Source organism: Sphaeramia orbicularis, chromosome 16 (genome assembly GCF_902148855.1).
Source record: "Sphaeramia orbicularis chromosome 16, fSphaOr1.1, whole genome shotgun sequence".
NCBI classification, from domain to species: domain Eukaryota; kingdom Metazoa; phylum Chordata; class Actinopteri; order Kurtiformes; family Apogonidae; genus Sphaeramia; species Sphaeramia orbicularis.
Genome location: NC_043972.1, coordinates 47,034,236 through 47,061,301, shown reverse-complemented (window position 1 = coordinate 47,061,301; position 27,066 = coordinate 47,034,236). Strand labels below are relative to the sequence as shown.

Sequence of the window (27,066 nt, the reverse complement as noted above, 5' to 3'; positions counted from 1 at the left end):
TATCACATTATGATACTTTAATGTAACAAAATTACATTACAATGAGTTTTCTCAAAGGCATGATATTGAAGACTGTGGGGCCAAGTTATTTTTATACACATTTTGAAGTATCACATTGAGGTTGATTCTCAAATTCCTAAATTTAGTGAAAAAAAAAACCCTACCTCCAACCTGAGGTGGACAGGGGACAGAATACGTTCTGATCTAGGAAACATTTAACTCACTCACAGGATACCAACACTGACAGTAAATATGAATGTTCTCATTTGTATTAAATGATTTCACTGAGAATTACTGTGTAAAAAAAAATAACATAAACTGTAAATGAACAGCTGACAGCCTTCTGTACTGTATTGTATACTGCTGTAATAAATAGCATCTAGTTTCCAGTGTGTGATTTCAAACATTGCTCGTGTCAAAGTAACATCCATTCTGACCCAATGAAGCCTTCATATTGACCACTTTCAAAACTGCTTTCTGGTAAAATGCTGCTCCCTCTGTTCATTATAGGCGATAATCAATATTAACATTCTTTACATTTTAATGTTGAATGTTAATGTTTAATCTTGAAACTGTGAGTGCTAATGTTCCATATTGTTACAGGAAGTCAGTATGATATAACACAAACATTCAGTCAGTTTCAAGAGTCATTGATAATTATCATCATTTTTAAGTTTTATTATTAGTTAACAATCTGAGGCAGTATAGAGGGGCTGGAGCCTATCGCAGCTGACATGAGGTAAAGCCGGGATATGCCCTGAATGTGCCACCAGGTCAGAATAAGGCTGAAGTATAGACATAAACAACCCTACAGTCTCCCATTAAACTGACCAGTTAACCTAACGGGGGGCATGTCTTTGGACGGTGGGAGGAAGCTGGAGTATCTTGCTGTGAATCAACAATGCTAACCACTCCACCACTGAGCCACCCATTATAAAAAATGGAACACAAACTGTTTACTGAGATGCCTCTGTAGACCAATAGGTGATCATCAGGATAAGTCAACATGAAGTGCAACGCAGGTTAATCATTTGTTCTTCACACACTTGAGATAAGCACAGGGTCAAGTGCTCTGAGGTGGACAAAAGGGTTTGGAAACCCTCTGAGCTTACCCAAAGGCACAGCCTACTGGTGGAAGCTATGAAACACATCCACAAACATTAAACTGTACAACAGTCGTGTAAATCATGACCAGTATAATCCTGGAGAACATGTTACAGCAATACCTCATTATATATAAACATTATCTGCATAGAAATTAATGTAACAGTATAAGTTGAGTTGAACTACACACACACACACACACACACACACCTACACACACACACACACACACACACACACACACACACACATACACACACTCCTGTTAATACACAGCAGGAAACATGCAAAATAACATAGATTTTGTTAATATCCTCTAACCTCTTGCATATGAAAATATTTAAGATGAATCAATACACATCATACAGAATCAGCACATTAGGGCTGAACATTAACAAATGTTCACTTCCAGTCCAAGGTTTGAGTACATCAGCTTGATATCTGGTTATTCATTAAAGCAGTTGAGTAGAAATAGATGAGTGAAATAGAAGCCCAGTTTCATCTCCAGCCATTCATTCATTCAATCAATCAATCAATCAATCAATCAATCAATCAATCAATCAATCAATCAATCAATCAATCAATCAATCAATCAATCAATCAATCATTCAGTCAATCAATCAATCAATCAGTCAGTCAAATTTTATTTATACAACTGGACCAGACCAGACTCTTACTAAACCAAATCACAGACACCAACACTATCCAAATGCCAAGTTCTCTGTCCTGAAAAACAGACTCAGACTCAAAGCCTTGAAACTTGGAGATAGATGGAAGATTCACTGTCACTGCTCAGGTGAAAATCCACAGACTGATTGAAGAGGCTGTGACATATTTTGTGAAAAAAACCAAGGCAGAAATGGATGTAATCTACACCAGCAGATGCAGGTGGATACAGCTGCAAGGACATATTGTGTGACTGTTGTGACTGTTGTGTGGAGAAGGGGCGGGATTAAATAAATTATACTTCCTCCCACTCCTTTTCGAATGTGCAAATGAAGACGTGTATATGTTTAAGTTTTTTTTTGTTGTTCTTTTTTCATGACTTCTTACAACCTGTTTTATTTCGAAGGACTGAGTAAGATTACTTTGTCTTGTTACATATTCAAAATAAACTAAATTAATCTAAAAAAAAAATCTAATATATTAGTTACATTTGTTCACACATGAGGGTTAACAGTTCAAAAGCCAAAAGTGCTTTCATTTATTACAAAGGTGTGTCTGTCAGTCTGTTCATATTATGAAAGCATAAAATGTCTGTGTAGGTTCTCATTAGCCCAGGTCATTGTTCTTCTCGGTAGTTCTTCTCGGTTCTTCTTGGTAAACCAGTCCAGTTGAATCAAGAAGACCTACCAAGAAAAAAGCAGAAAATACTTGAAAACTTGCGCCTATGCATTTTATAAACCAGCTCCCCTCATTCATACACTCTGTAATGGATGGTGCCCATGTTACAGTCTGCAAACACAGGGACTGATAATAGTCAACAGTATTTGTGTTGTTGTGTGTGGACCAGGGTGTCAATGAGCGATTTTGTCACATGTATTAAAACAATGACCCATGTTTCAGTCATGTTTCTGCTAGTGTTGCTCAAGTTCATTTTTTGTTTTGTTCATTATTTTCTTCATTGTTGACCTTTTTATTCATCATTTTAGTGTTTATTGTGATCCCCCTCCCCTTTATTTTGTTAATTTTCTTTCATTTCATGGATTATTTTGTTCATTTTATTGCTTTTCGGTGTTTACATTGTTCATTTTGATTTAATGTTGTGAACACCGGTTTAAACTGATTCATTTTGGTTCAAAATACTGAATAAAAATCAACAAAATCAAATCAATCTTCTATCTTTTTAATGATGTTTATTATACATATTGCATTTTGTGTTTATGTTTGAAATTTTACAGATTATAAATATTTATTGTCATGGAAATGAGAAGATGAAATGAATGAAGAACATTAATGTAGCTTGGGAAGATCTATTGTAACCCTGCTGGTCCTAGAAAGAGAATATATGGTAACAAAACAGACAGAGGTAAGCCTCATACATACTGTAAACAGAAACCATACCATTGACATTATAGGAACTATTTAGTTTATTATGTGAATGCTATCATTATAATATGTACATTGACTTTTCTTTATTGGTTATTACTGGTAATAGTAGTTAAATACTACCATTTTCAGTACACTACACTGTAATATACACACTGTAGTATACACACTCAGCAAGCAAATAAATGCAGCGCCATTTTGTCCCATGCTCATCATTTTATAGCTGTATTATACATTTAATATGAAATTAAGACTTGTGTAGCCTATGTGTCATGTGATGTGCATGTGATTGTTGAAATACAGACCACAATTTCAGACCACAGTGAACACAATATATGTAGCAGGATGTTTAGGTTTTTTATGATGATGATGATGATGATTATTATTATCATTATTACGAGTAATAATAATAATAATAATAATAATAATAATAATAATAATAATAATAATGGGTTGGATTTGTATAGTACTTTTCTAGGCGTTCAAAGTGTTTTTACATTGAATCTATTCTTCATTCACTCCAGTCACTCACTGCTGGTGTAAACTACATCTGTATCCACAGCTGCCCTGGGGTAAACTGATAAAAACATGGCTGCCAATCCACTCCAACAGCCTCCTCAACCACCAAACATTCATCCACATTCATACACCAGTGTAAGTGACACTGGAGACAAGGTGGGTGAAGCGTCTTGCCCAAGGACACAACAGCACATGACTGTGATGGAGCAGGATTTGAATCACCAACCCGACGACCTGCTCTTACTCCTGAGCCACAGCTGCCATTTCTATTTCCACAGCCCACTAGATTTCTTCTCATGTCCATTTTTGCTCAGTGAAAAGATGACATTGCAGAAAAAAAGAACAAGTTTGTATTAATTATAAATAAATAAAAAAATATTTAAAAGTAGACCAAACCAAGCAAATCTGCCTTCAGACTTTATTGACAGATTTTTTGGTCGCAACAAATGCAGAATCTTGAAATCTTTTAATCAGAGATACAATGCAATGTCATTAAAATCTGATTGTAGGTCTAAGGCTTGTGAGCAGTTCCTCTATCGAAATGCAGTTGTAAGAGCTCATGTTTGGTTGAAACTGTAGTGTGAGGTGCTGCTACTAAAATCTCTAAAGTGCTCATTGAAGGGTGAATTCAACAACTCTGTAAGATTTTGAGCCATGCATATCTCAGACTGATGTTAAGAAGATACCGGTATCAGCACTGAAATACAGGGTGTCCACAAAGTCTCTTTACAATTTCAAAAAATCATTACAACAGTAATTGATGAGATCTGTTCATCAGATTTGTTCTATGTACTCAGTGGTTATTCAAGTTTTTAATCACATTTCATTGGTCCATTTTTTTTGTTGACCTTTGACCTTTTGACTGAATATGTGTCACCACAACTGGATGACCTTCAACCAGCCATCATTTTCCAGGCAGATGGTGCACCACCACATTGAGGACTGCATGTTGGTGGGTTCCTAAATCTATTGGATTGGAAGGGATGGTCCAATTCCCTGGACACCTCGTTCACCAGATATCACTGCCCTGGATTTCTTTCTGTGGGGTTATGTTAAAGATATTGTGTGTCGAACAAAGATACCGAACATCAATGACCTGAAGTAAAAGATCACTGATGTCATTAACACCATGAATGAGACTGTGATACAGCCAACATGGAAACAAATCCAGTACCGTCTGGATGTGGTTCATGTAACTGATGGTGTCCATATAGAGGTGGATTAAATGAAGCAAAAAAAACCCCTTCATTATCTACTTTTCATTTTGTAATCATTTCCACAGGTTTGTCTACTCATTTGCTTTTGTAATAAATTTGTTAAATCACAGAGTCTTCATGGACACCCTGTATATCTCACCCGTAACAACATGAATGTACAATCTGGAAACCAGAAAGAAAGTCAGAGCGTGGATCATGTTCACAGTGATTACTCTTTATAGCGATATGTATTCACTCAACATTTCTGTTGGATCACACATCTATACTGTCAAAATGTGACTATGTTCATCTGTACAGACAACTCAAGTGTGACAACCGACCATAGATGTTGAATTCTGACAGATAGTTCACTGGAATTAAGGCTTGCAGACTTAAGATTGAAGTGACTACGTAGTTCCAGTCAGTGTGCAGATGTGCAACAGTATCAGCTGAATATGGTGTTCCATGGACCCTCTTATGCACAGGCGCCCTGGACTGGGCTGGATGGTGATCAGGCATCTGCATGGTGGTTGGTTCTCTCTCTGGCCTTCTGCATGGCTCGCTCCAGCTCTTCCATCACAGGTAGAGGACCCTCGTACATGTTGGTCCTGATGGCTCGCAGCTTCTGCTGGTAGTCCTTTGGTAGGCCGTTCTGCTCCGCTCCCATCACAATCACCTACAGTGGTTCATACAACTAAATATGTTACTGTCCTCATGTTAAAAACACATCAATGTCTCAGATCCCCTTCTTGGTCTGAAGAAACAAAATACAAGAACTGTATAGTATTTATTTTATCTACTGCAAAATAGTGTATGTGTCTTGGGTTAGCGCCTCTTTAACCCTTTAATCCCTGACATGTCTGTGGTGAACGTCCTGAATGTATGATTTATATTAAATATTCATACAAATTCAACCATTTGCTCCAAAAGAAAAATTTCAAAACGCGCTGATAGAATAGACCTTGGGCTTTCGGTAGACATCTGAGCATGTTCAGTGCACCCCCAACAGCTGTGTAATCGGCAAAACACAGAGCAGTGAGTGAGACCAACTCGCTATAAAAATGGATGGTTTGGCCTTGTTTTTGTTTTTTTACACTGTTTTTCTTGTCGTTTTTTATTTTTACTGTTGTTTGCAGTGTTGTAATGATTTTTGACCGTGCAACTGCTTTTTGGAGTTCAACCAGGTGCAAAAGAGCAGCTTGACTGATTTAGAAATAAAGACTCCCAAAACAAAAACTACTGGGCCAAAATTCAAATACTTGAATTTGTTTATGTTCAACACCCTAAGTCTCTTATTGATGTACATTCTGAGTGCCTTATATAGTAAAAACCTGTCAAACTTCAATTCCTCTCTTTGTCTTTTTCTGTTATTCCACCCTGTTTTGTCCCTAGAACACACAGTAAAACAAAACCACTGAAGAAAAGGAACATAAGCACATACTCACAGCAGCTTTTATGACACTGAAACAGATGCAAATTCACAGCATGTTTCAATGGAATAATGTCTCAGGGGTTAAAGAGTTAAAGGTTCAGTATGTAAGATTTAAGAGGGTCTAACTGTAGAAACAGATTATTATAATCATGTTTTCATCAGTGTACTGATTAAAATCTCAGGCCTTGGGTTTCCAGCCCCAGGAGGGAGGGGTCCACCATGTTCCACAATAGCTCACTTCACCTATATTACCATCACTTACTATACTTGAGTGTGGACTAGAGTTAAAATCTCCTCAAATAAAAGCTAAAAACAGACCAAACAAACACTTTACATAACTAAAGTGGGAGCCACCACAGGTGAATATGAGTACCACTGGTTCCTAATCAAATAGCACAGGAGTGTCAAACGCATTTTAGTTTTTTAGTTTAATTAGAAATGTATTGTTTTGACTCTTTAGACTATAAAACAAAGTGAAATGAATTGAATTGAAAAGTGAACACTATAAATGTATTCCTTTAGACTAAAATGGAAATGGATGCTGTAAATTATTGTCTCGTTTTATCTATTTTAGATAGCAACACTAAACTACTTTATTTTTTACGAAGAATTTTGTCCAGGAATCAGTAAAGAACCAGAGCAATGAATGGTGATAACAGTACTGGTACTAATAAAATATTATCAGTTCCCATCAACCATGATAGTTTGTCTTTTAGGAAACATAACACCATCCAAATCCTTAAGATTAGTTTTAAAGTCAGAGTTGACTATTGTTCTCTCTTGAATAAAATAATTATATTTCTTTAATGTCATGTATAAAATATTTCTGGCTGGTGTTTGTAGAACAGAAATGTTCAGACTTCACCTCTCCACTCGAGTGGAGAGTGAGGGGTTTAAGAAGACAAAAAGCCATGAAATAGATTTGTGCAACATAATTTCCTATTTCTGCCACAGTGATTACATTATAAACAGTCAAATAAATGCATCTCTACCTACAATGTGTATGTTTTAAGGTCTGAAGCCAAAGCACAAGCCTCCTCATTTCTCCTATATGTGCTAATGACAGTGAAACGTGTGTATTTGTAATTTTACCAGAGTTTTGTCTTTCAGGCAGAACAGTGTGATAAGTGAGAGGAGCAAGAAGAAGGGAGTGGAGCTGCTTTGTGTTTGTATTGCAGTGTTTCTACAGGGAAATACACAACACACCGACAAGGGGTTAAAAGTGAACATTATGTGGGCTTATTATTGTATGAGTCTGTGTAGTTTTCTTTAAGGAAAATATCAGATGGTTTCCCTTTAAATAACTCAGCTGTCAGCTGTGAGGTGAAAGCTCAGCAGCTGCAGCCTCATCCAGCCTCCAAATGAATCCATACTCATAAGTCCACACACCCTTCAACAGCAACTCAGTACGGTTTAGTGTGTAATGTTTAGTGACATCCACTCTGGTGGCACTTTGTCAGTGGCAGTGTCTGCTTTGCTTGTTTTGGCCTTTTTATCAATGAATGAACGAACGAATGAACAAACGAATGAATGATGGTTTATATTTGGTTTGTACATCAGTCGTTGCACACAGTACAATAATCATAATAAACATATAAACCAAAAAAAGAAATCAGCTAGAAGCAAAAGCTTCTTTTGTGCCTATCCTTTTTTAGATGAGGGGATATTAACTCTGGTCCACACTCAGACATGTCCTATGACAGCAATGCAACCTAACTCTAGATGCACCTGCAATAGATATGAAAATAGGACCAATGTCCCTGTATCTCACCAGCATGTTCTATCAAGAATCAATAACAAATTGAATGTGCAAGGTTGTCAGGTTCTGCTGCTGTGGTCTGGATGCAAGAGATCAGCCTCTCAGTAGAAGTGGACGGTACTTTTACTGGAGGAGAACTCAACAAATTCAATGAAAGTCCATATGATTAGCCATAACATAATTACCTAAGTCATATTTTTGGCCAAACTGTCATATCTGCATAAAATGAAGCACCAGCATTAGGAGAGTAGTTATCACAGTTTGCCCAAAAATATGACTTATGCTATGAGGCTACTGAAATGACTTCCTGTCAGTGCTCAGTAGTAACTAGAATGATATCTGTAACCATTTCCATGTTATAAGCCATTAAAATATGGAGCAACATAAGTAAAGGCACACTGGCACAGGGTGGGGAAGCAAAATTTACAATATTTTGAGGCAGGGATTGAAAGACAGTGTATGACCAATTATTTTATTGAAAGTCATGAGAATTTATTTGTCACAAGAAAATATACATAATAGAAAATGTTTTTATTCTGTGTGTCCTCCTTCTTTCTCAATAACTGCCTTCACATGCTTCCTGAAACTTGTGCAAGTGTTCCTCAAATATTCGGGTGACAACTTCTCCCATTCTTCTTTAATAGTATCTTCCAGACTTTCTCGTAATAGTTTTGCTCATAGTCATTCTCTTCTTTACATTATAAACAGTCTTTATGGACACTCCAACTATTTTTGAAATCTCCTTTGGTGTGACGAGTGCATTCAGCAAATCACACACTCTTTGACGTTTGCTTTCCTGATTACTCATATGGGCAAAAGTTTCTGAAAAGGTATGGATAATAGTGTTAGGTATGATTATGACATCAATATATGTTTGGTTTCAAAACAATTGACGTAGTGCCTGCTGAGAAAAAACAACTAAATGGTCATTGTAAATTTTGCTTCCCCACCCTGTAATATTAAAACAATTATTCATAAATTTTTAAAAAAATCAAAATTTCTCAAAACTGTGAACAAGCTTTGTAGACATTGTCCCAAAGAAGCTACATGTCCAATTTGGAATGAATCTGACCAGTAGTTTTGTAGAGATCAAAGTTGACACCAGACGCAGAATCAACACAATAACTCATCAGCCTTTGAGATAAAACGCTCATTTTAAAGCAATGAAAACCTCAGATCTTACACACTGAGCCTCCCATTGAGGACAAACATGGAACATTTTGAGTGTTGTGTTGTGCAGTAAATAAAGTCATGTGACCTCCGCTACGTCACACACACAACACAAACACGTCCACACACACACACACACACACACACAAACAGAACACAGGGAACAATACAGTGGTCTGATGCGCTCACACCACAGAGGACAAAGCTGTTCCCATAAAGCCGCTCGGTCCCTGTGTGCCGGATGCTTTTCTCATGGGCATATTTGAAGCTCTCATGTGTGCAAAAGAACAATCTGGTACTGCTGCTCACACGCCGTCAGATGTGTGAAACGTAGCATGGAAGAGGAGGCATTTCCTGACCTATTGATCACATGGTCAGGTGATTGGGTCTGTGCCAATATTGGTCCTTATTCCAGATGTTTCAGACAGGGGGTATTCTACTATTCGCTTCAAAACAACAACACTGGAACAATATACCGGATGTCACACTGAGGGAGAGAGTGACACTAGAAAAATCATTCACCATTTTATCCTGGTGTGACTTGTGACTACGGTTATAAGTGATGCAACATATTACTACATATTCAGTAACAGTAATATCAAATCATTGAGATCACTGCAGGACATAAAGTTTCATTATTCTCTATACATGATTTACTATATTTAATTTTATCACATAATTAGCATGTGAATCATTACATTAAGACGAATCACTTAAACACAAAATGAAAGGTTTACATGTCGTTAGCCTCATAGCATAATTGCCTAAGTCATATTTTTGGTTAAATTGTGATATCTGCATAAGGGTCAAAACACAGTAATGTCCCGTCAGAGCAAGGTTATTATTGTTAATGAAAACTAATGAAATGATGAAAACTAGAATTGTAAAAACATTTTCGTTAACTGAAATAAATAAAAACTATAATTAAAAGAAAAAAACATAACTAACTGAAACTGTATTGTGTGTTTACAAAACTAACTAAAACGTATAAAAATTCTGGATAAAATTCCCTTCGTTTTCATCTTTGTCAATGTCGGATTGATATAAAATTGATTTATTTCCCTCAAGCAATTTTAGCTGCTGGCACTATATGATACTTAATGGTCCATCACTGGGCGTTTTTGACCTGTAGTGTCAGTGTTGTGTTTCGTTTTCATCCTGCTTTTGTGTATTAATGCTTTCAAAGTTCCTGCTTTACAGCCTCTGAGCTGTAGCTACAACTAAAAATGTCAAGTTTGATTATGTGTCTTTTTATTTTGTAGGGATTTTGTCATTTTAAAGCCACATTCTACCAAAACAACTTCTTTTATGACATTGTTTTGCAGTTGTGCCACTGGGGCATCCTATGTTCATAACCACCTAAGATGTAAACAACAATCCAGATAACTTTTGTAATAATGAAAGGTGCAGGCCCATCTACAGCACTGGCACAGTGCAAAGTGTGGAGAAAGACCTGGATAACCCTAACCCAGACTAGTAAACTTGATGAAGTTAATATAATTTGTCCTCAGTATCTACTGCTGAGCTCTCTGTCAAGAAAACTGTTTTACTCAATCAACAGAAGCTAATTTGGCAGTTGAGAAAGTTGTCAAACAACCCCAGATATGGCAGATATAAAAGCCCTCTATTCACCCTAATATCTGATTAATGAAGTAGTTTCAAGATGGACCACTAGATCACTTATTAAAAAGTCAAAATAAAATGAACAAGTGGTGCCGGGCGTAACAAACCCCACCCCTCACACGTATTGTAGCTTATTTTGGCATCAATCCAGCTGATGTCATCATGCCTCTGCATGTGCTGATGTCAGCATATCAGATGCCTCTATATATGTGCCAAGTCTGAAGTGAATTGAAACAAAATGGATGTTTTATAGACATTTGAATTTTCACCCATTATAAGTAAATGGGAGAAAAAAAAAGATTTCAAAAAATTCATAAAAAATTTGAATTTTAACCTACTTTTCCCAAAATATAATCATATCTATTCAGGGTCTCTAGCAATCTATAAACCAAATTTGGTATGAATTCAACCAATAGTTTTGCTGCTAAAGACATTTGAAATTTTGGCTATTATAAGTAAAAGGGGAAAAAAAAAAGATGGTAAAAATCATAAAAAATTTGAAATTTGACTTACTTTTCCCAAAATGAAATGACATCTATTCCAGGTCACTGGAAAACTATAAACCCAATTTGGTATGAATTAAACTAATAGTTCTGCTGCTACAGACTTTTGAAATTTTGCCCATTATAAGTAAATGGGGAAAAAAAATTCATTAAAAATTTGAACTTTGACCTATTTTTCCCCAAATGTAATTAGATTTATTCTGGGTCACTGGCAATTTATAAACCCAATTTGGTACGAATTCAGTTAATAGTTTTCCTCTTACAGACATGTGAAATTTCACACATTATAAGTAAATGGGGAAAAAAAAAGATTTTAAAAATTCATAAAAAATGTGAACTTTGACCTTGGTATGAATTCAGCCAATAGTTTTGCTGCCACAAACAAAGAAACAAACAAACCCAACCAAAAACAATACTCCTTGCCTCCCCTTCGGAGGGCGGGGTAATAAATGTGATGAGAATTTTGCCTTGGTATTTTTAGAGAAAACTTAAATGGAAGTCTATGGGAACCAGGGCTTTTCGGACCCACCACCTGGTGGTCATCAGCAGTATTACCCTTTTACATACGTCCACATTGGCTTCATTACAGAGGTGAGGTCTATACCCTCCTGTTGGAACATACTGCACACACACACACACACACACACACACACACTTTAGTGACAGGGGCTAACACTTCATTTACTTTTTGTTTATCAGGATGTTGTAATGAAAATCCCATACTGTAGCAGTAGCACCTGACCGTCCATCAAGGTAAGCTCCTAATCACAATGAAAGCGGTCTCACCTGAAGGTACTGTGGTGACGGTGGTGCGTACACACAGCTGTTCATGATGTAGGTACGACAGTTGAGTTCTTGGCCTTTTGTCTTGACTGACAGCTCCACGGGACTGTACGCACCTAACGTCACATTCTCTTGACTGAGTGGTGAGACACACATTTAGTTTACAGAGGAAACATTTAGAAAACTCAACAAAGATGTATTGAAAAAGGTGAATCATTACCTGTCCAGAGACTCTAAATCAGACATGTTCATTCTCCACACCACACCCCACACCTCGTCCCCCGGGCTGTTCTCTACGGTGGCCACACCCCCATGCCACCGGTCACTAGCCAGGCCTTTATGGTTCCCAAACACCAGTTTATAGTCCTAAAGGAGAGAAGAGGAGAACATTTTGTACAGGCCACACTTGGAAGAACTTCAGCAGACTTACCAGGAGTCTGTACCTTGAGCCTGGCCACACAGTGGACTGTTGCAGACGGGTTCTTAAGCTGGAGCCGCTCTTTCAGCAGGTTACTGCCATACGCAAAGTACAGAAAGGTATTTGTATTGTCCATGTTACCGACAGTTTGTACCACAAGGAAGCCAAGTACAAAGAGGGCTGAGGTGAGGAGGAGGCAAAGATGACGCCGGTGTGGAGAGGTGAGGTGAGCCACAGCTGAGTGTTTGGAGGATCACAGCGCTGAGGTGAGAAAGAACCAACAGCAGTTCACACAAACACACAAGCGGCCTTCCAGCATTCACACACCATTCTCATGCTAATCCCCTGATGTGGCAATGAACCCTATTCACACTCACAATACGTGGTTTACCTCATGTGTTCAACCAACAGCAGTGAGTCTAAACAATAAGAGGAATATATACAGTACACATGCTTCAGTTTGAACGCACTGTAGTAAATCCACAACGCACAAGTTCCACCTCTAACAGACTCTGGTACGGAACAAAACCCATTTCAGATATGAACTCCAAAAGCACTGACTCAAAACAACAGAACCCAACACAATAAGATGGAAAAAAGTTATTTAAATCAAAGGTTTCCCAAATCATTACACAATCTAAAGTTTCACTGTGTACGATGAATGGGAATTTAACAGTTTAATGTCAGAAATGAAATATAATATTAATAGTTATGTTTTCATTAGTGTAAATTACCTGGAAATTAGAAGTGTTTGTTTCCTTAGAATGAGCTGTTTAAATGTACACACAAAGCAGGTCATCACCGTACAGTCCTCCATGACAGACTGTCAGTGGTTTAGAGTAGACTTCCTCTTCTTTTTAGATCACCAGCTGATAGGACATGAACTGTTGTGAGGGAACCGTGTCTGTCATCATCATCTTTGTTGTCGTCTTCGTTAGCAATTTCTTCAAGCATCTTCTCTGACAAAACTTTGGTCAGAGTCATTTCAAATTTTATAAGTAGCTTCCTTTGGACAATGGCTACAATGTTTGTTCACAGTTTTGAGAAATGAAATTAAATTTAGATTTCTGACAAATGGTTTTTTTTTATATTTAAAATTTGCCTTTACTTATAATGGTCCATATTTTATGGTTTATAACATGGAAATGGTTACAGATATCAGTACAGTTACTACTGAGCACTGACAGGAAGCCATATATGGACTTTAATTTGGTACCATGACCTTTGACCTTGAGTGACGTTGAAGGGTCAAAGTCAAGGTCACCACTGGCTAAATTTCAACGATCTTCTCCAAAACTACTGGTTAAATTCAATTTCTTTTTACGTAGCTTCCTTAGGACAATGCCTACAAACTTTTGAGAGATGAAATGAAATTTTGATTTCTGACAAATTTTTGAAATATTAAAAATTTGCCTTTACTTATAATGGGCCATATTTTGACAGGTTATTACATGGAAATGGTTATAGATATCAACATAGTTACTAATGAGCACTGATAGGAAGTCATAAATGGACTTTCTTTTAATTAATTGACTTCTCCTTCAGTGAAAGTACCACCCATTTCTACCGGTCAGATTGATCTCCTGCATCCAGACCACAGGACTCTAACATGCAGACAGAACCTGACAACCTCACACATTCAACTTATTACTGATTCTTGATAGAACATGCCGGTGAGATACAGGGACATTGGTCCTATTTTTCTTTTATGGGATCCAGTAATAAGGTGCATTATTGTCGCTGACTCTGTCAGTGAACCAGCGTTAATATCCCCTGAAACTAAATCTCAAAAGGGACCAAAAAAAACCCTGTCTCTAATTAAAGCAGCAGCCACCGCTGAGGAGGGTGAAACAAGGGGTGTTCAACTGGTTGCAATCTGCAACGTCACCACTAGATGACACCAGCTATTATTCACTGAAGGCAATGCCATCAAATATTATTCCTCTGAAAATTCACATAAATTGGTCAAGTAGAACAAACAGAGTAATAATATAATAACTGGACTGTGGGAGGAAGCTGGGTAACTCCAAATAGACACAAGAAAAGTGGTGTGACAAGAAAAAAGACCTCAAGACCCTCTCACTGGTGACAAACACTGGGCCAGTGTTCTGTTATACTACATCCATTTGACTATTGAACAAATGAATATATTAAAGTATAAAAGCAGTTTCATATGAACAGCTTCTACTGAAAAACCATCCACATATCACACATTTATATTATATTTAAGGATGATTTTGGGAGGAATGTCATTTTAATCAAATCTGTTTTTGTGATGTATGTGATGTGATGTTCTTTCTTATAAAATAAAGTATTTTGGGAGAATAGCCATAGAAAAGTTTAAAAAAATAGGTTTATTATGTCAAGCTAAAGGAAACTATATGACAAAAGAACAACTGATTATTAGAATTATCAGCAGACTAAATGATGATAGTGATAACACTGAGTGGTATTACCACATGCACACTGTTTTTAATTTATTATTATTATTATTATTATTATTATTATTATTATTATTATTATTATTATTATTATTATTATTATTATTATTTTATTTTATTTTTTTACATTTCCTTGTACTACAATGGATAGGAGGTGAGACAGGAGATAGAGAATGACACCCAAGAAAGACAACCATAATGTAATGCAAGGATGCAACTGTGTTTGTATGTGCATGTTTGTGGATCATTTTCTATCCAGGTGCCTTGTTTCCATTTAATCATAAATGCGAAGCATATTTAGCCATTTGAGTCTGTGTAATGATCTGGGAGGTGGAAAATTACATATTTATAATAGATTAGAGAGAATATTATTGACCCTTCAGGAAATTAAGATGATGTGTCATCACTCTTCTGCTTGATCGGTGTTTATGCTTTCAGAGGTGGTTTTACTTCATGTTCCATCATTCATTCATGACTCCATGTACAGGGTTGTGTAGATGACAGATGTCAGCACTGGTCGAGGTTTAGATCATTAACTATGGGCTCACTGTGTTTTTGTACATCATGTGTTCATACAACTTTTCAGAGTTTTAAACCTCATATTTCTGCCTCTGAAATGGTGTAATTTAATACTTGTCCTGTTGTCTGTGTGAGGTCAGATCAGACAGACTTCATCTCTGAGATTCACAGAAGCTCCAATTAGAAGTTGTCGCTATCCGTCCAAATCTTTAACTAATCCAAGTATTTGCTCATTAAACCATGACACATTTGTTTATACATTTGCTCTTGGCCTCAAATCACACTTGTGTGTAGCAACTGAAAATCTAAAGGAACTGTGCTTTCTATAACACCTCATGTGTTAAACATTCTTGTCCTTTTGCTTTCTGCTTAATTACTGTTTGTTGTATTGAATAAGTAAACCGAAGGTTTTTTTTTTTTTCTTTTTTTTCTTTAGTGACATATGACTCCCTTTAAAATTCTGCAGTATTTTTTAATACAAATATCCTCATATAACAGGGAAGGTAAACAGCAAAATATATCAACCATCATTTCACTTTACCTCAATATATATTGTCAATTTGATGCTTTTTTTGGGTCATATTTCTGTTGCATTTAGAGGATTATATTTTACCAGGAACCATCAGGTGATAAAAGCAACATGTCTATTCTTTTCTCAGTCGTTTAGAATTAGGGCTGTTAATTATTTTCATTATCAACGAGTCTGATGTTCTTAGAGGTAACATCTGTGCTTTATATACACAATCCAAATATTCCATTAACACCTATTTAACACTTAAGATGCAAAAACAGGCTGGTTTTTTTAAAACCATTTTTGCTTTAAATCCCACTGACACTAATTGTCAAAATAGCTGCTTAATCAACTGTTGAACAATCTGCTTAAAATAAAAAACAATTATCTTCAAAAGAAAACACAAAACTCACATGTGCCGCATGATGGATCATATTTAATTAAAATACGAAGGCCACAGAGTCAGAATAGTTCCATTCTAATCTTGTGAGACCATGATTTACAAATGTGCGATAAATAATTGGCAACATCGTTAATAATCTGAACAGGATCTGCTCTATAAACGACTCTTGTTCATGCTGGTCACAGGATGTTCCAATTCATCTGCAGTTCAATACACACCATTTTTGTAAAGTCCTGTAGAAACTCAAGTAAAGGCATGAAGTGACAGCACCGAGACCTGAACAAGTCAACACATTTCATTACATCCAGTCAAAGACAGCTCCAACCTGTTTTTGGAAAATCCATATTGTGTCCTGGTTGACATCTAGACCTGAGTGTGACGTCCAAACTGTTTGTAGCAGAACATCATAGAGGACAACACACGACTGTGGACAAACACTGAACCTGTTTACATGACCATAAAAATCAGATAACTGGGAGTAAATAGATAATTATAATAATCAGATCTGACATGTTTACATGCACTTAAGAAAAGCGATAATCAAAAACCCTGGTTTAGATGCTCCAGTCCATTATTGGATTTCTTTTCTAGTGTGTTCGTACAGAGTGAAGATAAAATCAAACTTCCTGTTATTGTCTTCTGCTCATGTTTGACTACGTAATTTCTGTTTTCAATGATTTTAATTATTATACACATGCACAGATGTAAAAGAGCGAAATACATCTGATTCACCTGCACACATGTATGAAGACATCGGAATATTGAGGAGAAATTCAGGTGTTAATCTGATTTCTCAATCAGATTACTGCTGCTATATGATAAAAACAAATCAGATTATCCTGTTTACATGACCCCTTGAATAATCTGATAACTCCAGAAACTGGATAATGATTGGAGCAAAGATTGCACAAGACATTTTTATTGTCCGTCATTTTGACGGACAGGGTTGTAAAAATTCCACCATAACACATATCCGTCATTTCAGATTGAATTTGTTGACGATAATGAGGCATATTTAGTTGTATTTAATGTTCAAAAACATCTCAATGATGCAGCAACTGGAGTTGCTGCTGGCTGATAAACTAGTGATACCATGACACATAAATACACCACTTTGAATTGGTGTGTTATCTGTATACATTATAAGCTTTCCGTGTGTATGTTCACGCTGCTGTACGAACCGAGGGTTATGGTTATGTGAACCAGAGATCTTAGTGTAAATTGACACACCATCAAATGGCGTTGAATAACACACGAAAGGTAGAAAATGCGTACGTATAACACGCTAAATGCCATAAGAACTGGCGTATTACTTGTCCTTCATCCTTCACTGCATCAGTCCCTCCAAAGTCACCTAAACAACCAGATAAGACTTGACAATGACTGATTAATATGCACAGTCACCACCAACTGGACAGGGGTCTACTACAGGTGAACTAACAGTGAGTCATTTGAAAGAAGAACCTGTGTTGTATTCAGTGTAGTTGTGAACGGTGGCACTGTAGGTTCTACACAGGTAGGATATTATGGACTGTTTGATGCCTTGTTAAGAGACAGACAGACTAGTGATCCTGCAAGCAGGTTCTGTTCACAGTGTTGTGTGAAAACTTTCTTTGGTAGATTATCCTCAGTATTTTAATGTCAAAATGACGGACAGCCTTCAGAATTTTCAGTCATCTTTAAAAAAAAGATCCATCAATGATGAAATATTTTCAGTTAACGTGACCTCTGGATTGGAGTATTAGTGTGCATGTAAACAGACTCACTGAAATGAACAGAGACCCGGCACTTTGTAGTGAGGCACAGATATGCAGAAACACCAGCACCGCAACCTCTACATACAGTAGTTTAGTGATGTCAGGACACAAAACCTGATCTGATCACTTAACAATAGCAGGATGACCAGTCTTATCTGTCAGAAAGATCCTGAACAAAGCCTGTGCACACACCACTGCTCTTCAACAAATAACTGAATGATGGGATTTTGTGAAGACCATTTCATGTTCAAGAAACTGAATCAAGTTAAAATACACTCTGTCATCTGTCTTAAAAAGGAAAACTGATGCTTCTGCCAGATCTTAATGTTTGGATTTCTTCTTTTTCTTCTTCTTTGGAGGAAGTGCCTCCTGGTCAGCAGCATTGTCTCCTGATATACTGTCCTGTTTTCTTTTCTGACCTCCTGTGGGCGGCTCCTCTGCGACTGCTGCCGGTTCGTCCTCTGAAGTCCGAGCTCCAACATCGCTGTCGTCTTTGGAAGATTTCTTCTTCTTTTTCTTCACTTTGTCGTGCGGCTCTGTGGAAACCTCAGCCACCTCCTCTGGAATCTCTGCTGCTTTTTCTTTGCCGTCGTCGTTTTTCTTCTTTTTGTGTTTCTTTTTTGTTTTGGTGGAATTTTCTGTTTCACCATTTTCTACACATATCACTGTAGAGGAAATGTCTGCTGCTATATTTTCTGAGTCTTTCCTTTTCTTTTTTTTCTTCTTTTTGGGTTGATCCTTTTCACAGGCGGTGCCGTCATCATCATTTATCCCATTAACGCTCCCAGCAGATCTCTTCTTCTTCTTCTGTTTGCCCTCACCCGTCTCCTCTTGGCTCTCACCTCCCTGCTCAGTGATTGGTGGAGTCGCTGCCACACAGTCTGGTGAAACGCTTGCTGATTGGCTCTTCTTGCCGTATTTGGCCATGAATTCCGCTTCCTGCTGCTCCAGTCTGGCTAACTTGGCGCTCATTTTCAGGCCGTGTCGTGCTCCCCTGGTTGATCACAACAAAACATGACAACAATGGAATCACTGAAAATTTTACAGAATATTTTTTACATTTTTTGCTGATCACATCCTGTTGTTTGTAAAAAGTACTATGATACAGTAGTAGAAATGTGCTTACTTGTGCGCTGTGCGTCCTCCACAAGCCTTCATGAGATCAGCATCAGAGAGTCTGTTTATGAACACAGAAAACAATGTCTTCATATATATGTCCTATATGTTGGGGGGATGAATAAAACATCAGACAATTAATAAAGTGGAATGTTTAAGAGGCTGCAACTTTTTTGCAAAAAACCCAAAATCTGCTCCAACTTTTTTCCTCCAACATTTATTATTATTATTTATGCCATTTTTAGTCACAATTTTGATATTTTTATCTTTCTATTGTATTTGATGTCACTCGTCTTGTGCTGCTGCACATTTGAGTTTCCCTCTTGAGAGATTAACAAAGTATATCTTATCTTTTCAGGTTTTTTTTGTATTCTCAACCTTTTTTATGCTTTGTACAAAAGGTCTTCATCTGTCTCTATGTGTTGAATACACTTTACAAATAAACTTATCTTGGATATCACTAAAATGACAGTAATTATGACAATATTATGTTTTTTTCTTTGAATCAATCATTGTAGCTCTACTGTTTATACACCATGAAAACATAAGTTTAGTGACCTTCTGCAATTGTATTGTGGTCGATTAACCATTAACAAAAGCAGTGAATTAATCTTCCAAAATCCTACTGGAATTGTACTGCATGTGAATCTATACCTGGATTTACATTCATTAGCTATGCACCTGACTGTTATCTAGAAACAATTAAAAACACATCCCTGAGCCTTTAAGCAGTGACACCTTTTTTCTTAAAGAAACTGAAGTGAACACTGATTTAAAAATGATTAAACAACAATGACTGTCACTGACGTCACTTTCGATAGTGAAGGGAAGCTCTACCTGACAGGCTGCAACCTAATGTAAAACCTCCAAATTAGAAAAGGGGACAGTTAAGGTTCGAAATACAACTGTGGACAGAAATGGTGGCAATGACATAAATGGACTCTTGGCATGAATATTAAGCATTTGCCGCTAAAAGTCTTTGACATATAAAAAAATGACAATAATTGTTCCTTATTATAATTCAGAAATGTGGAAAAATTCCAAGACAAAATTAAGAAGCAAAGCTTTCGAAAGAAAAATCTGTTTCACTGTCAAAACTTTTGTCCATTACTGTACTGATTCCTTTTGTTTCAAAAAATTGAACTTGTTACCCTGAGCAACGAGGCTCCAAGTGTATTTAAAGTGTACCAGTACTGGTCACTCTTACAACATTAATTGTGCTTTGTGTATTACTTATAAATAAGAGAGCTGTAAATTCAGTAAAAATAAATTAATAATCACCATAAATGCACCACACTGGACCTTTAGATTACGTGAATTACAGGCGTGGGCAGAACCTATGGGGAGCAGCCACTGCTGACCAGAAGTGACGTACCATCAGTTCTGGGTAATCAAATGTGAGTAAACAAGCAGCAGTCAGTGAGTGAGATTGAGTTAAAGCATGTGTTTGCGTTTGTTGTTTGTGCAGCCGTAAGCTTTACACTCCACCATTGTCATAGAGACACGACCCAGTACTGGCTGATAATGTGTCATCTCAGACTGGTGTCTGCTGCACAGGGTCAGTGACCAGTCCATCGCAGCCCAGGTAATCGGACAATACTATGTTATTGCGTCACTACCGGTGCTGGAACAGCCTGTGAAGGAGTCAACATGTCACTGACCATGACTGACAGACGGAGCAACGACTTAGAACTCATGTGCACTTGACAACATGCTATGACATATGTTAACTGACGAAACCGCTAGTATTATACGTGACTTTTTTAAAATTTTGTCCATGTATTTTACTTCTGATTTTATTGTAAAGCACTTTGTAAATTCTTTCTGTGATAAGTGTTACATTAATAAACTTTCTTATTATTACCTCCGCTAGGAGGTATTGTGATCACTTTGCTTTGTGTGTTTGTTTGTTTGTTTGTTAGCAACTTCATGGGAAAACTATTACAACCATCTTTACCAAATTTTACCCACAGATAGGCCTAGGCCCTGGGACGAACTCAATAAATTTTGGGCCAAGTAGGCCAAAGTTCAAGGTCACAGCAAGGTCACAAAATCTCAAATTTTCCTATCTTTCATCATTGAGCAATTTTTGAAAATTCATAAAAATTCAAAACGACTCCGATTAGCCTCCAATTTGATCCACCCGTAGCTTATGACAATATCTTGTTACCTTATGTGTTTGCAAGGGTTTGTTTCTTTGTTGGTTAGTTAGCAAGATAACTCAGAAAGTTATGGACAGATTCTCATGAAATTTTCAGGAAATGTTGATACTGGCACAAGGAACAAATTATTACATTTTGGTGGTGATTGGGGTGGGGGGGCACATCTGCCTTGGCGGAGGTCTGCACTTTCTGAGTGCTTTTCTAGTTAATATTATCTTTTGAAGTAGCTAGCAATGAAAATTCATTCTGGCTTTGTCCCACCATCCAAAGACATGCACTAGTAGGCTACTTGGTTAAGCTAAAAAAGTGCCCATAGGTGAGAATGTGAGAGTGATTGGTTGTTCGTCTCTATATGTCGACCCTGCAATGAACTGGCGACATGTCCAGGGTGAACCCCGTGTTCGTTCGTAGGTAGCTGGGATTGGCTCCAGCACCCCCGTGACCCTCTCGAGGATAAAGTGCTTCAGTAGATGACTAAATGAAAATTCACTATAGGTACCCTTTAATGGTTCTGAGACAAAAGTTTAGCTTTATGACACAATTTCTGCAGGATTTGACAAAAGAAATGAAGGCTGTGACCAGGTGCAGTTTCTTACTGGGTGGTGGTGGACAGGTCCAGTCTGCGGTCAGCCTCCTCATCTGAGCTGCTGTCGTCCGAATCTGATGCTTTTTTCTCTGGCTGCTCCTGCCCCGACAGCAGGGTGGCTGACTGAAAAGAAAAACAGCAGCAGCCATGTCATGCTGCTTCATTAAATGCTCTTTTAGAAATGAGGCGCCTTTAACACATTCCCTAGATGGGTTTCCACTACCAGACCTGCACATTCTTTCACTAGTTATCATTTCTTGATTAGTTTCACGTGTAATTAACAAAAAGCTATAACAAATTTTAGATTTTAGGAAATGGGACAGACAGACGCTCTACTTCTAAATTTGTTAAAAGTGTGAAACTTACTGGCAATTCATATTATATTGTATAAGTTGCATATGATGGTAGCTTCAATAAATATCCTTCAGAGCCAGTTTAGACGATATATGTTGACAGTATACCTTGACAAAGGACCCATACAGTTTGGCTTTAGCCAGTGCAGCCTTCCTCGGTTTCTTATTAGAAATTGTTCCATCGTCTTCATCTTCCTCCACCATCTTCTTCAACTTAATACCATCCTGAGAGTCCAGAGAGAAAACAGGAGAGTATGTGAAAACACCAGTTTAGTTTATTAAATAAAGTTCATGTTTAAATGTTGGCTAATTATTTAAAATTTCTGAAATAGCTTAAAGTATATACATGCTTCAGAAACAGATTTTTTGTTACATTAAATTTACAAGTGATGCAATTAACTTCTTATTTACATTTGTTATTAGAATTACTCTGAACAAAAATATAAATTCAACACTTTTGTTTTTGCTCCCATTTTCATGAGCTGAACTCAAAGATCTAAAACTTTTTCTGTGTACACACAAGGTTTATTTCTCTCAAATATTGTTCACAAATCTGTCTAAATCTGTGTTAGTGAACACTTCTTCTTTGCTGAGATAATCCATCCACCTCACAGATGTGGCATATCAAGATGCTGATTAGACAGCATGATTACTGCACAGGTGTGCGCCACAATAAAAGGCCGCTCTAAAATGTGCAGTTTTATCACACAGGATAATGCCACAGATGTCACAAGTTTTGAAGGAATATGCAATTGGCATGCTGACTTCAGGAATCTCCACCAGAGCTTTTGCCTGTGAATTGAATATTCATTTCTCTACCATAAGCCATCTCCAAAAGTGTTTCAGAGAATTCATGAAGAAGACTGCGTGAGGAAAATGGTGGTCACACCAAATACTGACTGGTTTTCTGACCCCCCTGGACCACCCAATACAGTGAAAGTGCATGTTTTAGAGTGGCCTTTTATTGTGGCCAGCCTAAGACACACCTGTGCAATAATCCTGCTGTCTAATCAGCATCTTGATATGCCACACCTGTGAGGTGGATGGATTATCTCAGCAAAGGAGAAGTGCTCACTAACACAGATTTAGACAGATTTGTGAACAATATTTGAGAGAAACAGGCCTTTTGTGTACATTGAAAAAGTTTTACATTGTTGAGTTCAGCTCATGAAAAATGGGAGCAAAAACAAAAGTTTTGCATTTATATTTTTGTTCAGTGTATATTTGCAACAGCTGTGACACTGATCACTCTTTATTTGCGCAAGTGCTTCTGTTCTTTACTAACAGTAAGTAGAAGAATACTAGTATTAGTTCTGACAGTTGTCCTTTCTTATGCAGTCCCGTTGTGCAAAAGACAAAAGTGTAGCTCCTTCTTCTCCACACCAAGCCCTCAACATTATACAATCATATTTTGATAGGATACTGCTTAAATGATCATAATGCAATCACAGTATAACTGTGATGAGCTACTTAGTCTCACTTGGGGAATCAGTACGATATTCCCAAATAGACAAGCACATACATTTCAAATAAACTAACCCTTCATGCTACAATTAAACTAGTTTGTACAACTACTCTCCTAAGCAGTGAGGATGTTCTGTGATGGGAAACAAGTCATGTAAATAAAACTATTTCGGATTAAAAGAGCAAACAAACTAACAGGCTTCAAAAGACTGTGAGATTATAACCAATGACACTTCAGACAACCCTAGAGACGTGACTGAAAACAAAGGTGACTGCCCCACTGTACTGTGAATGAGCTGCCACTGATGACAGTAGAGGTTTATAAGCCCCTGCCCATCCTGTGAATTAACAACGCCATCCATATCATGCCTCAGTGATGGTTTCACTGAGAGCCTACCTGGTCTGACTCCACTTGCAGGTTGGAGGAGGCCTTGTTGAACACATGATCCCACCAGTGGAAGGTGAACTGCTCCCCTTCTTGGTGACCCACCTGTTATATATGGACAGCATGTGAGTGTTCATGTCATTTTCACCTCTCTGTATAGATGTAGTGAAGAGATGAACTTCTGAGTTAACACACTCACCCCTCCTTTGTCACATTTGACTTTGACCTTGATGGCTTCAGATATGCCATTTTCATCCCGGCCCAATCCTTTACCTGGGGACAGAGGACTGATTTAGAAACAGGCAATAACGTCACAAAACACAAACACATTTTTAAACCAACAGATGGAGTTCTTACCATGCTTCCAGCCGTGACGCAGAAGCTGCTGCTCTGCAAATTTTATGCCTCGACTTTTCTCTTGCACAACTTCTGTCATCTGGAGACAAAGTCCAAAAAAACATTAAAAATACAACAAAAAACTAAAACAATAGCTTGCTTTTCATCCAGGTGCTACTGACAAATATTCTATACCATACCCATAACTTATTCACTACATTTCAGAAATAAAACCTGCAGTCTGCTAGAATTTCTTTTGACTGCATACATATTTATGAACAAATGAAAGATAAAGTGCTTGCAGTTCAGACTCAAATTCCTTCATCTTATTTAAAGAAACCTTTCCAAGTCACACTGTCAAAACAAACACAGCTTCCAGCAAAGTAAACCACATATGTTGGGTTGTGGGTAGAGAACAAATCACGTAAAACACTGAAACTTTAGTCGTTCACATATTTTCAAACTAACATTAAAAGTACACTTGCACCTGAATCCAGACATTGGTGTCGTGCCATCATTTTGGAAGAATACGTGTTAAAACACAAGTGAATCTAAAACCTGTCTCAGTTTGATGTTGACAGTATGACTCTTTAGCAGCTAGCTTCAGGAAAAACACTTAAAGTGTAATTACGCAGGTCCTCAAAGCTTTTCATTTGGCAAAAAAAGGAACCAATAGAAACCGAAACTCCACTTACATTGAAGGGTCTGTTTCATTAAAAAGGAAAATACAAACACAGCCAAGCTAAGTAAAATATGCTAAACTATGCGGCATCTGCAGATAGCCATGTGGTCTCAGCAGATGGCGGAAGTGACGGCGGAAATACGTCATCCTGGATTTTCTTCTTCTACGTACAATTTTGCAACACAGTATATACATCTGTGGAGGACGTATGAGGGTTATTGGCGCCACCTACAGTTCATTTATGAGGAATAACAAAATTATACATTTTATGAGAGCTGGATCTTGTAGAAAAGGGAAGACATGTTCCAAAACTTCTTCTTTTCTTTTCTTTTCTTTTCTTTTCTTTTCTTTTCTTTTCTTTTCTTTTCCCTGAATGTATATCCTCGGTGTGTTTTTCTTCAGATTTCAGCCTGTATAGCCGTAGATCTAGCCGACATGAAAGCCGACGTCAGGTAGAATCTCTCAATTTTCAATTTTCAACTTTATTTATTTTATAGAGCACATTTCATGCACAAGGTAGACTCAATGTGCTTCACAACAGGTATATAACATAAGAACATAAAAAATAATATTAACCCTTTCATGCATAGAGGTCACTACAGTGGACAGCTGTTCAAAGCTGTTCTCTTGTATGTTCATGGATTTTGTTGTTTTACTTTCATATCAACCAACATAGTGGATGCTTATGCAACACCCCATACATTACAATTCATACCACTACTGTTCCTGTTCTTGCTAAACCTGATCTGCAGTAACATATCTGAGTGTAAATCAATTGCTAATTGTTAATAGACTGTAATTTAAATTTCTTTTAAAACCAGAGGTTGTTTTTTTGTTGCATATTATCTGAGTGAGTAATAACTAGTATTATAGTATGTTAAAATGTGAGGAAACATCAGATTTGCAGCAATAAAAATTATTTTATTTCATAGTTTTCACACAGTATGTCAGTAAATACATGTTTATTTGCTTCAAAAATTAAACACATGGTGTCCAGCTGATTGAATATTTTTGTAACTCCATGAAAAATAGATTCATAAAAAAAATTTCAATCACATTGTTTTTTTCATGCCTAAAGAGGAATAAAAACATTCAGGAAAAAAAAAATCTTGATTTAGGTAATCATAATTCACTAATGAAAAGGTTAATAATAATTTTAAAAAATTGTTGATCACTGTTCATATTTTATTTTTACTTCACTAAAACGCAAAGTAATAAATCTGGGTTAATGTCTCTTCTGATGTTTATAATCACTTTCCTGTCTGTTGACTCCAGAGTCCACTAGATGGCAGCCTTTCCTTCCTGACATTTCTAATCTATGTATGAATAATTATTTTAACATGTATGCACAGGTATGTGACATACAGGTCAACGAGAGATGAATTATGCATTTATTATGGCTTCTTTGGTCTACATAAGTCCACTACTCCTGTAGTTTTATGTCTGAAAAGTAAAGGTGATGTCATTTTTAACTGTTTTTTTTTTTTTTTTTTAAGTGTTTTTCCATATACTCCATCTGGAGCTCAGGGAAAAATGGATTTTTTTGTGTTTTCTGTTACATAAATAGTGTATGTTGTGGACAGTCAGATCTTTGCAAAGGAGTTTATAGATTTATTGTTGATCTGACATTGATGTAGAAGAACTTCATAATGTTTCAGCCACAACAAAAGGGAGAGTCTGTAAAAGTGAAATATTATAGTTTTTCTCATTAAACTACGGCTGACCACAGTTGTGTGTGTTTAGCATTTGCAGGTATTTGAGTTCTTCAAAAGTTCATTTTGACCTTTTCAGGACA

The 27,066-nt window shown here is 37.0% G+C and overlaps 2 protein-coding genes across 5 annotated transcripts in view; both read right to left on the bottom strand.

Moving 5' to 3' along the window:
• LOC115435634 (zinc finger protein 239-like) overlaps nt 1–27,066 on the bottom strand; it is a 695,125-nt gene that overhangs the window by 281,186 nt on the left and 386,873 nt on the right. The window lies entirely within an intron of this gene.
• On the bottom strand, nt 1,289–25,420 carry gpatch4 (G patch domain containing 4). Of its 4 annotated transcripts, none has more exons than XR_003937717.1 (9): nt 25,285–25,420; nt 24,611–24,689; nt 24,453–24,526; nt 24,266–24,358; nt 22,513–22,629; nt 22,062–22,174; nt 19,314–19,364; nt 16,792–19,181; nt 1,289–1,314 (listed from the first exon to the last, which is right to left on the bottom strand). XR_003937717.1 is itself a non-coding variant. In XM_030158169.1 (9 exons), the coding sequence occupies exons 2-9, from the start codon at nt 24,687–24,689 to the stop codon at nt 12,497–12,499; spliced, it is 1,110 nt and encodes a 369-aa protein (XP_030014029.1). In that variant the 5' UTR covers nt 25,285–25,420; the 3' UTR covers nt 12,392–12,496. The 4 variants fall into 4 exon arrangements, 3 of the variants coding, with proteins under 3 accessions (XP_030014029.1, XP_030014028.1, XP_030014027.1); XM_030158169.1 differs by lacking the exon at nt 1,289–1,314 and adding an exon at nt 12,392–12,504 and having other exon boundaries at nt 18,607–19,181; XM_030158168.1 differs by lacking the exon at nt 1,289–1,314 and adding an exon at nt 12,699–12,817 and having other exon boundaries at nt 18,607–19,181.